Source organism: Anarhichas minor, unplaced genomic scaffold, assembly GCF_050575085.1.
Source record: "Anarhichas minor isolate MPS153535 unplaced genomic scaffold, ASM5057508v1 ptg000029l, whole genome shotgun sequence".
NCBI lineage: Eukaryota > Metazoa > Chordata > Actinopteri > Perciformes > Anarhichadidae > Anarhichas > Anarhichas minor.
Genome location: NW_027466475.1, coordinates 2,487,882 through 2,501,451, shown reverse-complemented (window position 1 = coordinate 2,501,451; position 13,570 = coordinate 2,487,882). Strand labels below are relative to the sequence as shown.

At 42.8% G+C, this 13,570-nt stretch overlaps 1 protein-coding gene across 1 annotated transcript in view; it reads left to right on the top strand.

The window, feature by feature from the left end:
* wdpcp (WD repeat containing planar cell polarity effector) overlaps positions 1-13,570 on the top strand; it is a 55,621-nt gene that overhangs the window by 40,807 nt on the left and 1,244 nt on the right. Inside the window, exons 13-16 of the mRNA XM_076104190.1 lie at positions 1,590-1,689; positions 9,312-9,426; positions 12,025-12,116; positions 13,210-13,241. Coding sequence (XP_075960305.1) covers positions 1,590-1,689; positions 9,312-9,426; positions 12,025-12,116; positions 13,210-13,241 — 339 coding nt within the window. The remainder of the gene's footprint in view (positions 1-1,589; positions 1,690-9,311; positions 9,427-12,024; positions 12,117-13,209; positions 13,242-13,570) is intronic.

The following is a 13,570-nucleotide window of genomic DNA, read 5'->3' as shown; positions in this document are numbered from 1 at the left end:
AGGGCCGGGTGCAGGCTCAGCTGGGGGCTGGCTTTAGCCAGCTGAGGGTTATCCACAGCGAGCCCTGAGTCACGGCACCGATGTCCTGTGATGTCGCTGAGGCGGAAGACTTTTCTTAACACGCTGGGCCCTTTGATGGGCCCTCAGGCCCTGCGACTCCTCATTGGGAGCCAGGAGGAGCGTGTGATTCACTCTCTGTTCAATCACTTTAAGAGGTTGACTGTTGCAGAATGTTTTTCACATTTAGACTGTTGACATCTAAACTAATGTTTACTTTTAATCACTTTGATTTAAGCACAGTCCACATTATGTACATTTAGTCCCTCTTTTGCGCCACCACTCCACTGGAGCTACTGGGAGCTGACCAGTTTAGTTGTTGACGGGCTTCACTGGAGCTACTGGGGCAACATGCTGATTGTTGAGGTTGTGTTTTTCATTTACTTCACAGCCGTTCTGTGGGATTCGAATCGGCGACCTTTTTCCGACACAAGACCGAGTTTGGTACCGTCACGCTGCTGCTCCAGTTTGCTTCTTACACTGACAAACTATCGCTGGTCATTGGTGCAACTAATCAACAGTCAGTCCTCATTTCTTTTATGGATCCTCGGCTGTTTTCATACAATATAAAGGTTCAGGACACAGTTTACACTAAACCTCTTTAACATCATAAAATATTATGATTCTGTTCTAATTTTACAGGAAAATTGTCTTTTCTACCTGGTCTGCATGTATTGACTCTAACCGCTCCTCTGCTTCCTTTGTGCATTGCATTGTGGGAGAATAGTGTGCATCAAACAGCACATCTTTGAGGTTGCATATATTATTTTGTCACTTTCTCATCCATTTTTTCATGAACACACGACATACTCGCAGTAGTAATAGTATGTATTCGGGACACAGTACATGTCTCTCACAAGACAATTAAGATTTAAATTAAATCCACTTTATTTAAACTACAGTTTGAGAATGAATTTATCTTTTTCAGGTATTTAAATAGATGCGTTGACCTCAGCCTTGCTTGTAGCCCAGAGCACCTTAAAGTCTGTCTGATGCCGTGTGGTTAATAATGAATATATGACGGCCACCCTCAGACATCTTTTAGCATTATTATCTTCTCTTTATGGCCCTGCGAGACTCAAACAGAGAGATACAGAGGAAACACGCTGTTTCCAATATTGTCTCGGGCTGATGTAGTAATGTGCTCGGCTGGATATGTTTCTCCGTAAAGAGAGAATAGCAGCGTTTCTGAAAGGTGAACAGTCCCTCGCCTCCTCTCCCACTTTTGAAATGTGACAGATAACATCCTCCCTAGTTCAAAAAAACGGAGATGAGGGTGTGAGGGGAGGAGGGGGAGAGGGGGGGGGGGCAGGCTGATTTCAAAGTTTTGGAGGAACCGGCATTTCATCCAACCGGTGCTCTCCTTCAAACGGCTCATTTTTTTTTGCTCCTTCTCATTTCATCTGTTTCTTCTTTCTCCAACCAAACCCCCCCCCCACCCCCCACACCCCTCCAAAAACTATTGTCATCGGAGTCTAGATTCATTTTAGATTAACGTTCTCGTTTCTTTCTCTCTTGCATTTCCTTCAAAGGACCTCCATTATGTTGCCAGCGATAAGGGCGAGGTGGTGCTAGCAGACGTGGCCAAGAGGAAAGCTAATGAAATCGAGGCTCAGACCATCGCAGGCAACGGTAAGAAAAGAAGAAGAAATAATCATAATGTTTGACCGAAAAAGACACCAAAATGTGACTCGTTATTTCTCCTCTCATCTGGAAATGTGAGGTGGAGTCCCGATAACCTCGGTAACGCGCCCACTCCGACACACTGTTCTGATATCTAACACCCGGAGCTTCCTGCCGGCTCTCACCCTCGTTTAACGACACAAAGGAGAACTGAATCAGATCATGTTTGACATATTCATGTAGAAAGTCACACGACCTGTTGCCTTCTCTTAACGGCTGGATATCGTCTACGGTGGTGATTAACAGTCAGATAGTGAAAACAGGTTTTTAGGACATTAAATAGAACGTGTACAAATCTGACTTTACAGTCAAGTCACTTTATTTGCTGCTTTACAATAATAAATAAATCACACGATCAAATAAAATCACAGACATAAACAAGAGAATGTATGTAAATTAATAAAAGTCTCTTGATAAAATCACACCACAACAGTGTTTCACTACTTACTATAAGTATAAAAACTAATTAAAGAGAAAAATCTTTCTCAAAAATAGTAGTTTCTTGCGGTTCCACCTTAAGGTTCCTTATATTTGGTGCTTTTTTCTCTCCTAAAATGCAATTAAAAGTATAGTGATATAAAGTGTAGCGTGTTGAATAATAAAGTCTTTAATATCAGACTAATTAAATACGTTGCACCAAAGGTTTTCGGAGGGAAACCAGCGAAGGCCCTTTTTTTTTTTTTTTGTGTCGTTACTTCAGGCTGTGCTGCTGCCCTTTGACAAACACTCCCGAAAGCACATACCAGAGGGGATCAAGCTGAGTTCCTGATTACACACACACGGACAAACACACACACACACACACACAATTCCTCACAGAGGCTTCAAGGGCCAACGGGTGAGCAGAAAACATTCAAATTTGTGAGGGAACTAGATGAACATGTCTGATGAGTCCTTCATTGGTGATTAAAACACACCAGAAGTGTGTGTGTGTGTGTGTGTGTGTGTGTGTGTGTGTGTGTGTGTGTGTGTGTGTGTGTGTGTGTGTGTGTGTGTGTGTGTGTGTGTGTGTGTGTGTGTGTGTGTGTGTGTGTGTGTGTGTGTGTGTGTGTGTGTGTGTGTACTCACAGACAGCCAAATGAGGCGAGAGAGGTATTTAACTCCACCGTATAAGGTCAGACCCCTCAGGCCGAGTGTCTGTGTGTTTGTCGGTGAATGAAAATGAGCGTTTGTGTAACTACGAGGCCTGTCTGCGTGCGCTTTCTTTTCTTTTTTTTGTTGGTTCTAATGTGATGCATAACACGCACACACCTCCTCATAAGCCTCTTAATTATGTCCTAGATGATTTACCTCCATCACCTGCAGCATGTCCTATCCTTGGACAACAGCGCTGCAGAGAAAGAGGGAGGAAGGGACAGAGGAGATGAGGAAAAAGGAGGGATGATGGCAGGAATAGAGGAAGGAAGAGGTGGGCAGAAGGAAGGGGGGAAGAAAAGGAAGAAAAAGAAATAGAAAGTGGGAGAGGAAGAAGGTGAAGGAAAGAAACATGAATAAATGAAGATAATGAAAAACAAGAATATGAATGAGGAAAGAAAATGAAGAAATTCATGAAAAGTGAAGGATGCATGAATGTTTATCTAATGCAGCCGGCCCGTTTTCTCTTCATTTGTTTTATTTCCAGTCTCTTAACTTTTGGCCGCTGTTATCAACTAAAGTAAACTAAAGTTTAGAAAACAGTTCCGATCGGTTCACAGCCTGCTGTGAATTTCACAAAGCTGGAAATAAACGTCTACGTTCACGAGGACGTCTTGATGACGTCTCACCTGTAACGGCAGCTGGATCATCACGAGATCACGCCAGAGTGTACAGAAGTCTATGAGAACATGACTCTACTTCTCTCTTGATTTATTACCTCAGTAAACATTGTAAACATGAGTTTATGGTCTCAATCTCTAGTTTCAAGTCTTCTTCAATATAGAATGATGTTCATTTAGTACATTATGGTCCATTTAGAGTCAAACAGACCATAAAGCAGGGGATGCTTTAGGGCGGGGCTACACGGTGATTGACAGGTCTCTACCAGAGACGTATATGGCGTCTCTACGTCACTGCTCCTCAGTCCAGATATGGTCACTTCCGTACATTGGTTACTAACCAATGGAGGCCAACACGGTCTACAGTCTTTAGTTGAGGCAAAACAAACCTCTAAAAGCCACTGCACACAAACCTGCTCAGCAACAAACAGCAGACAGACTCAGTTATGAGCTAACTGGTGAACATCGTGGAGTGTTTAGCAGCTAAACAGACAGATGTTTCCCTCAGGAGGTGGTGGAGCTCAAAGAGAGAACATGTTTGACTTACTGTTTATTCATCAGGTGAAAACTAATACCCCAAATATATAACATACACACTTTAGAAAAACACAAACACAAACACATCCTCATTTGAGAACTTTAACTTTTAAAAGTTGCTGCGTAAACAGCTGGTGGGTGATTGTGAGACAGCCGTGGAACAAAGCGTTTTCTGGTCGTCTTTAACGCTGCACGTTGTTTTACAAAACTGATATTTGCTAATATGTGATCACAAGCAGCAGGTGTTCACTTACACAACACAACACGTCACCACTTCACAAGTTAAAGGACAAAACAACAAAGTCAAAAAGCTGAAATGCCAACGTGAATAGAGAGAACGAGAAAAGAGAACACGAAGGAAGAAAACAGTAAATAAATAGCTGGGAACTAAATATTTGACAAATGAAAAGATATGTAGATAGCTTTCTGTCTTTTACACACACACACACACACACACACACACACACACATGCTACATGCTTGAGGATTTGACTGAAACACACACTCGCTCAAAAGGAGGATACTTTTCACTCCACTACATTTATCCGACAGCTACAGATATTCACATTCACATTATTTTACATCAACAGACAAATAATACGATTCATTGTTGAGGATTTGAACACCAGGTGTTCCCACCTTTTGGGCTTTTGACCCCCAACAGAAGAGCAGGTGGAGCAAAATGGACATTTTATCTTGAGTAACCGGGACATGATTTCTGGAAATGGACATTACTGTTTTCAAATGTATTTTTTGGCGCTTGGAGTGCCGTCTGTTTCCATTATGTTGTAGAGAAGGCAGACATCTCTACGGCTGATATCTCCTAACTATAACTCACACCAACACTATCTACACTGTTAAATATCACAACATGAAAGAGGAAAAACATGTGTTTTGGATTTTAGGGTGAACTGTCCCTTTACATGTTTCCCACATTGAAAAAGCAAATAATTATTTATTAATTTATTGTTATTAAACATGGCTCCTCAAAGCAAGACAGACTAATATTTGTCCTCCATTATGGGATGTGTGCTGCTAACAAATACGTATCGGCATCAGAGAGTCCAGCCCTGATCAGCATGATACCTGCTGTGGAAACACAAACATCATCTACAGGTGTGTGTGTGTGTGGTGGTCACATCGTCACGTGAATCTATATGTAACAACACATGAGTTCAGAGTCCTTCCACGCTCACTAAACATGTCGCTCACATGCTCTTCAAACACAAGTTCTCACGCTGCAGCTACAGGAACCTTTGGCTCCGGCCCGACAATGTTTATGTTTGAACACACACACACACACACACACACAGGAGAGACTGCAATGTGTTTGTTCTCTGTCACAGCCACACACACGACAGCTCATATTCAAAACAGCCCCCGGAGACATATGTGTTTGTGTAAATATGTGTCCTGTATGTGTGCAGTTGGGTGTGACGTTGGAGGGCAGCTCGTATACCGAATCCTACAGTTTGTGATAATCGGTCGTTAAACAGAAACGTGGAAGTTGCTCCGAGTCCCGACACATCCTGCTGTTTCCCTGTACAGACAGAGAAGAACCTCTTCTTATGGAGGCAAATACACACGCCTACTGCACTGACACAAACCAGACTGTACATCCTCTTCAAATGTAGAGATGTCGTTCACAAGTACGTTAAGAGTCGTACTGAAAGGCCTCCACAGCACCAGAGTTTATTACAATGATGAATATTTAATGACGATAATATTGATGCTTGATTGATCTCACTGATTCATTTAAACCTGCACCCGTAACTCCAGGAAATCTAAGTGTGTGTTGCAATTATAATAGTGGCGAGCAGTTGTTTTTGCACAAACGCAGGGATGGAAACGTGACACCTGAGTGGACACGATCATTTTAGCCCATTTTTCCGGCGAGATGTGATGCATGTTGCAAAGAATATATAATAAATAAAACCAACAGAATTAAACAATTGTTATAATGTATTAACATACAAAACATACTATTAATATGCTCTCCTCAAAGCCACCAGACTCCAGTCAGACAACATTTTACCTCAATGATCACCGATTAAATTTTTTTTTAACTTGACAGAAACAAAACAAAGTTCTTTGTTAGTCTTTCCACTGTTCCAAAAATCAACAGCTCTGCTTTGGTTGCTAATGGCTGAGATAATGCTTCTGTGTTTCAATGCAGCTTTATCAGTTTATGGGACTTTGTTTACATAATAACATTGCTAGTATCATTCGTTCTTTTCTTTGTAGCCCTCACAAGACAAATGTTGACAAATGTTGACAATCCTCTGCTTTAAAGCTGAAACAGGTCGTTTGAATCGTGTGTTTCTTTTTATACTTGTATCCTGTTGACGTGTTTCTTTCTTTCTTCACTGTTTCGTTGCTGCCTACAGACAGGAGTTGGAGAAACCAAACCTTTTTATTGATGCATAGACAGTTTTTGATTTCCGTGCATCTTTGTAGAAGCACAATCTTAGATGGGAGAGTGAGCGGTTCAGACTCCTGCTCCTCCTCATTGAGAGGAGCCCGTTGAGGAGATTCAGGTGTCTGATCAGGAGGGTTACTTTCCTGTGGAGGTATTCCAGGCACGTCCAACTGGGAGTAGACCCAGGGGCGGGGGGGGGGGGGGGGGGGCAGACCCAGCACCCGCTGGAGGGATTATCTGGACCGTCGTCCCCCAGGAAGAGTTGGAGGACACGACTGTGGAAGTTTGGGCGTCTTTGCTTAACCTGCTGCCAGATGAGGATAATTAGCAGAGGATGGATTGATGGAGGAATACATGGATGGATGACAGTGCTGTTGAAGCAGTTCAGGGGTTTAATGCCTTGCTCAAGGGCAACTTGACAGTCGTAGTTGCAAGAGACAAATTCGTTCGTCATCTGATTTAACCAACCAGTCAGTCAGCGAAGTGAAACGGTCGACCACAAACAGCGAATTGTCGTTTTTACAGGTCGGTTTTGGTACTTTTCTTTTTAAAGGTGCTGATTTTGTTAGCCTTGTACAGAGCCAGGCTAGCTGTTTCCCCCTGTTTCCAGTCTTTATGCTAAGCTAAGCTAGCCACTGCTCGCTGTGGCTTCATATTTCAGTTTACAGACACGAGAGTCGTTGGAGACGGTCTTCTCATCTAACTCTCTTCAGAAACGTTTCCAGCGTTGGTAACTTCTCCTTTAACTCAAGATCAGTGGGTTTTAGTTCTGGTCCTCAGGACCGGGAGCTCTGCTGCTTTTTCATATGAGCCGTTTAATATGACGCCGTTTCACACCTGGTATAACTTCCTGGTAGCACAGAAAAAAACAACTAGCTGTGTGTGAGCAACCGGCTAACTTAGCTTAGCATAAAGACTGGAAACAGGGGAAAACAGCTAGCCTGGCTCTGTCCAAAAGTTTAGTAAAAACACACCTATCAGCACCTTTAAAGCTCGATAATTAACACGTTATATCCTCGTTTGATTTGTACAAAAACTCACGAGTAAAAACGTCAAATTGTTTGTGGTCGCAGGAGTAAAAACAGCTCATCTAGGCCATCGCCACCCCGGATCATTCTATCTCACTTCAAGGAAATCATAGAAACTAGTTGATTTGCATTGGAAAGAAGAATCATTGGAAAGAAGAGCGTATCTTATGCTATTATTCACAAAAACAGAATCAATAGATCTCGTGGTTCTTCTCGGTGGATGTCTTGGACTGAGAAGACTCCACATTTCTATGCACCTCTTCTCATATTCATGTGCATCCATTGTGAATCTCGATGAACAGAGATCCAGCCTTTGCTTGTACACACACACACACACACACACACACACACACACACATAAACAAACAATAGAGGACACACATCTCAGCTTAGAAATGCTCTCTTTTCATAACAGCGTTGGAAATCGCTTATAGCTGTCTGGCTGACATGTGTGTTGATTTGGAAAGATACGGCGTTGTGAGAGGCAGAGCGGGCGAACAAGTGCGCGGGAAGGCGTCCTTTCTCTTCCTCTCGATCCCCTTCTTTCTTTTTGGAGGAGCGTTTTTTGCCAGCAGGAGAAGCCAAGTTGTTTTTGCCTGATCGTCGTGTCTCCCCCTCACAAAGGCTGCTGTGACTGCAGGCCCTTTAACGACGGACAAAGAGACAAGAGCTCTATCTGAAGATCCACTTCTCCACCTACTCGCTCTTTCTCCTTTCTCGTTATGGTGAAAGCCTGTTAGCTCCGGTGTGTTGAAGGAAAAAGCAGCATTTGTTTGTGTGTGTTTTTCTTTCTCTCTCTCAGCTCCGTTGCTCCGATCCAACAACCTCCGTTACTGTTTGACTCCTCGTCTCAATTCAGAAACTTCACCGGCGTGACATGTTTCACCACAAACATGAATGTCGACGTGTGACGTCCAAATTAGCGAAAGCCTACACACTCACGCAAACCATATAATATATCTATTGTACGTTTTCTGAATAAAATACGAGACATTAATCTGACAAAATAAGGTGCCAATAAATGTAACAAGCCAACGTTTTGATCTCAAGGATCTTTATCAGGTAAACAAAACAGAACATGCTACGTAGAGGCGTGTGTGTACACACACACACTCGATACCCAGGTGGTGGTGTTCTGCATAATTAAAAATCAAGGCTAAACTAATCAACACGGAGCCGGAGACCAGGGTTCAACTCCCCGAGGGGAATACATGTTGTAAAATACAGTAGAAACAAAACAAGCTAAATTTTATAATCTCAATCAATCTGGAATTAAAATTCATATCACCAACATCACGGCTTGAGTTTTATTTACATTATTTAGCTTATTTTGGCACGGCAACTTAAATTTAGGATAAGACTGCAGAGAATGAGGCCCATCGAATCCACTACGTCGCAGAAATTCAATAAAATACACAAATGACTTAAATTATCTGAACTACAACAAAAGATTAAAACTTGGACAAGACAAATGGTAAAAGTAGAATTAGAGTCGAATATTTATGATTCATTTTTTATCAGAAATTGTAAAAGAAACAAAAACATACGACACAATATTAAATAACCATGAGATTCAAATCATCACTCGACCCGTGTTTGTTTACTCGTGTGTTGTTTGTTTACTGTCCTTCAGGTTTCCCTCACCGACTATTAAAGTTTTTGATTTTAGTTTTAGAAAATAGTGGAATAAGAAAAAGAAAATCTGTGGTTCTTTCATTTTATTCTCAGGTGAATGAAAACTGCTTTCACTCATCCTTATCCTGTGTGTGTGTGTGTGTGTGTGTGTGTGTGTGTGTGTGTGTGTGTGTGTATGTGTGTGTGTCTGTGTCCTAGAAGATCCTCTGAGAGGCAGAAATGGTGTGTTGTTTGGTTCCAGCCTCGGGGACGGACAGACGGAGAGGAACCAGAGTGCATCAGGACCTTCGTACCCAGAAACTCCCACAATACAGTGAGTTACATGTACTGTGTGTGTGTGTGTGTGTGTGTGTTTTAAATGAGTACTTCACACACAAACATTTGTATATCAACTACTCACCCTGTGTTACCTTGAATTCTTGTTTACTATTTGCTGATTCACCGTGGAGGCATTAAAATAACACGCGGTGAGTAGTGAAATGTAAATGGTTGTTTGGGTGAAGTATTCCTTTAAGCTCGCTACAATCTGTGTGTCTGTTTTTGTTATTATTGTTACATTTCTCTATTTCTTTAAACCAGCAGTAACTTCCACTAGCGTTGACCTGTCATCGTCTTCTTTCAGTTGATGTGGTGAACCGGGCAGCAAAGACTTTTCAGGAGTCTTTGTGTTTGTGATGAATGTAAATTTGTGAGATTTTGAAAGGTTTTCCAACCTAAGGACCCAGCGCAGTGGTGCCAACTCTTTTCCAATGAAAGCAGCGCGAGCTATAAAAGTTGCTAAATATAGCGAGAAAGTCGCAGAGTCGGCGCTTCAGGCCTCCCTCCAAAGACACTCCCCGTAATTATCATTATGAACATAAAGCATTTGATCCATTGATTGCTGTCAGGATGTAACGATAACCGACCCTGCCTTTAAACGCGCGATAGATGAATGAACGACAGACTTTGTGTGCAGAGGATTTGCTGTTTCACTTTTACTTGTCATCTCCGTTCACTATTGTCTGTATATGAATTCTATGAGAACGTCTGTGGCCAAATGACCCAGCTGCGACATTTCAAATGTCAGAGCCACATCCGTTCCGGGTCTTACGCTTTCCAGCCGTCCCAACGCTGAACATTTAAAGAAACGAACGCCACCGGAGTCCATCTCTTCCACCACGGTTCAGTCTCTCCGAAGTGCCGACAAATACTCACTGTTTCAGAGTGATTGTTTAATACACTCGTCTACACGAATGACGTGTTGAAACAGCGTGACTAATGACACACTGAAAGCTGCTCTCTCTTTGTCCCGGCCCGACTCACTCACACACACACAAACACACACACACACACACACACAGATTCATACAAATATAGCCATCCACGTCTCTATTGTTGTGGGAGGGAAGAGATGGAGGGCATTCCTTGTCGTACCCCGACTAACATATTGGAGTATTTATATGGGATTTGTGTGCATTAGATAAAAAAGGCACTCTTGTTCTTTTCATCCTCACAGGCTTTTCATGGCTGTTTGACTGTAACACTGATGACTCTCTGCTCTGCAACCCCCCTCCCCCCCCCCCACCACCTCCACTCTGCGTTTCTCTAAGCCCCCTCCATCCATCCCAAATCCCTTCCTATCAGCCAATTTAAACAAGCTTGGTCCAGAGAGAGAGAGAGAGAGAGAGAGAGAGAGAGAGATGCTCCGTCCTAAGCTCTTTTTAAAAACAGTAAAAGGAGCGAGGGGAGGAATAACAGAGTGGTAAAGAGGTTTAGGACGATTTGGCAGCCAAAAGCCGGGTCGTACTACCCCAGGTCTTCCCCTGCTCCGCTGACAGAGGCTAAGAAAGCAGATCCCCCCCAAACCTCCCAAAAGATAATAGCCACAGAGAGGAAGAGAAAGAGAGTTTTTCATATTGAAACCCCTCCGTTTTTTGTTTTTTTTCTAATCTGGTCTCCGATGAAGTTTCATTGTTTCTCATGTGAAGCCAGTGACAGCTTAGCTGAGATGGAGTCGGGGAGGCATTGTAGCGCGGGCGTTCTCCCGTTTGGCTCGCTGAGAAAAGAGCAGAGGGGGGGGGCACAATGGAGGGTTTTTTGGGGGGCTCCCCCCCCCCCCACATCCGACTCTGTGCTCGGAGAAGTGAAGAGAGAGAGAGAGACGGGAATCTGGGAAGCATCCCAACGTTCCTCTGATGGCTGCTGGCCTCTCCCACTCGTCACGTACTCCTCTGTCAGTGGAGGAAGGAGAACGGAGGCCATTTTTTATTCTCGCTTAGCGGAGGCCGAAGTTAATGCGATGCTTGTTCAAGAGCCTTTTAAATTAATTTTATGTGACCTGAAGCCCAAACAGACGCACTAATGTTACACCAACGTATCACAAGTACGAGGTACGATAGATAAAGACCAGGTGGTGGAGGTGGAGGTGAGGATTATGCCTCACACTACCTAAAACAACGTATCCTGGTATCTTATGAAACAGTTACGCCTCATGTTTCATGCGTTTTCTTACTAAAGTCCAGCAACATGTGTCATCTCCTGCTCGTTACATGCAGACAGTCTTTTCAAAATAAAGTTCTGTCTTCACAGAAAACAACTGAGTTAGGTTTAGGCAACAAGAATACTTAGTTAGTGGCGCTGCTCAAGTACTGTAGCTACAAGACAAATACATTGACGATGACTTCTTGTTTCACACGCGGCACTAACAGCGGACTTCTGTGGAGGAAATGATGCATTGTGGGTCTTGACTGACGTGCTTACCTTTCACTTTTACTTAAAGGGAAACTTCTTTTTTTCCTTTGGTTTTGAGAAATTGCAGGAAATGAAGTAAAAACTGAGGGAGGTAGATTGAGGGAAAGTTAGTGGATCAAAAGAGTTAGACAACATTTCTGTGCTGTGTTTCATGGATGTATTTTAACTCTTTGTTCCTCAGTGCTGATGGGAGAGCCAATCAGAGGAGACCACAGGCAGAGAGCGGTCATGTGACTGTGAGCGCAGACGTGTTCAGGACGCTGAGACAAACAGGTCTGTCTGTCTGTCTGTCTGTCTGTCTGTCTGTCTGTCTGTTGCAGCTTGAGATCTGATTAACAAGAGAAATGTTTGTTCATGAAGTATAAATATTGAGCTGAAACATCAGCTGTCACGTTGATTAGTGAGTTTGTTTACGAGCCTTTTGTGGCTCCAGAGGGAAGTCTGATAAACATGTCCTCGAGTGATGTCACTTGAGTCAGTTGGGTCTAAAAACTACAAGTTTGAAAATGAAAAAACTTTGATCTTTGTGAGACAAATTTACGACAAACCGCTGCTGCCACACCCTCTTTAAAGCGTTACATTGAATTACGGAAACATCGACACTTTATTTCCTGATGACTTTAAACAACATCGCTCTTAATAACAACGAGTCATCAGCAACAGCTGAGGGTGAGAGTCAGCCCGTTAAATGAAACCTCATCACGTTCAACACGTCGGTTTCAGGGCCACGTCTTTAAAACTCTCAACGTAGACCGAGTGCCCTCCTCTCCTCAGTCTCACACGTCTGACACGACTAACTGGTCATTTAGAAAAAACCTCCTCTTCTTCACTTCCTCATCTCCTCCTCCTCTTCTTCACTTCCTCATCTCCTCCTTCCCGCTCTCTCTCCATTTTTAATAATTCCATTTTTCCGGGTGATTAGCTAATTGTCTCGCTATCAAAATCTCTCCGTCATTTGATAATCCGGACTGTAGGCTATTGGAAGGTAATCTGCATCAGCGTTTAGAATATGTGTATGAGGCACGCCGGGGTTTTAATGTCAATCATCACCTCATTAACACAAGGCTCAGAGCGGGAGAGATCGCTGTGAGTGACAACGGTTTATGTTCGTTAAGAACGTAAACCGTTGTTTAAAAAAAAAAAAAAGGAGACACGTCCGACCTACTGAGTGAGCATGTAACCTGTTCAGACATTCAGCTGTGCGTGTGTGTGTGCGTGTGTGTGTGCGCGCTGCAGGGCTGCTGTGTGTGTGATTATGCATGTCTAATGTTTTGGTTGTCGTACTTGTTTAAAGTGTCACGGCTGGTGTGCGACGGGAAACGTCTGACATCCTTCAACATCTTGTCGTTTTCATTTTGTTCTGCAGGAAGCAGCGACGCTGACGGAGACGTCGGGAATGTGAGTCGATTGACCAGAACTTCATTTATAAAGTCACAAGGCTGTGAAAAGTATTATGGAATCATAACATAGTATGTTGTGTAATGTCAGTCTACTACAGTACAGTAGTTCCCAACAATAAAATATTGCGCCACACAAAATTACGTATATGTTAACACTTTACTTTTACATCACCTCCTTCGTCTTTAAGCACAAAATATACATTTATAATGTAGTTATAAGCAAATATAACAGCGCCTTTAGGTGTTTATTACTATGGTGTTTAACGGCTTTAATCTTCTATCATAATATTGTTAATTTCACATCTCGATAACACTATATATCACAAT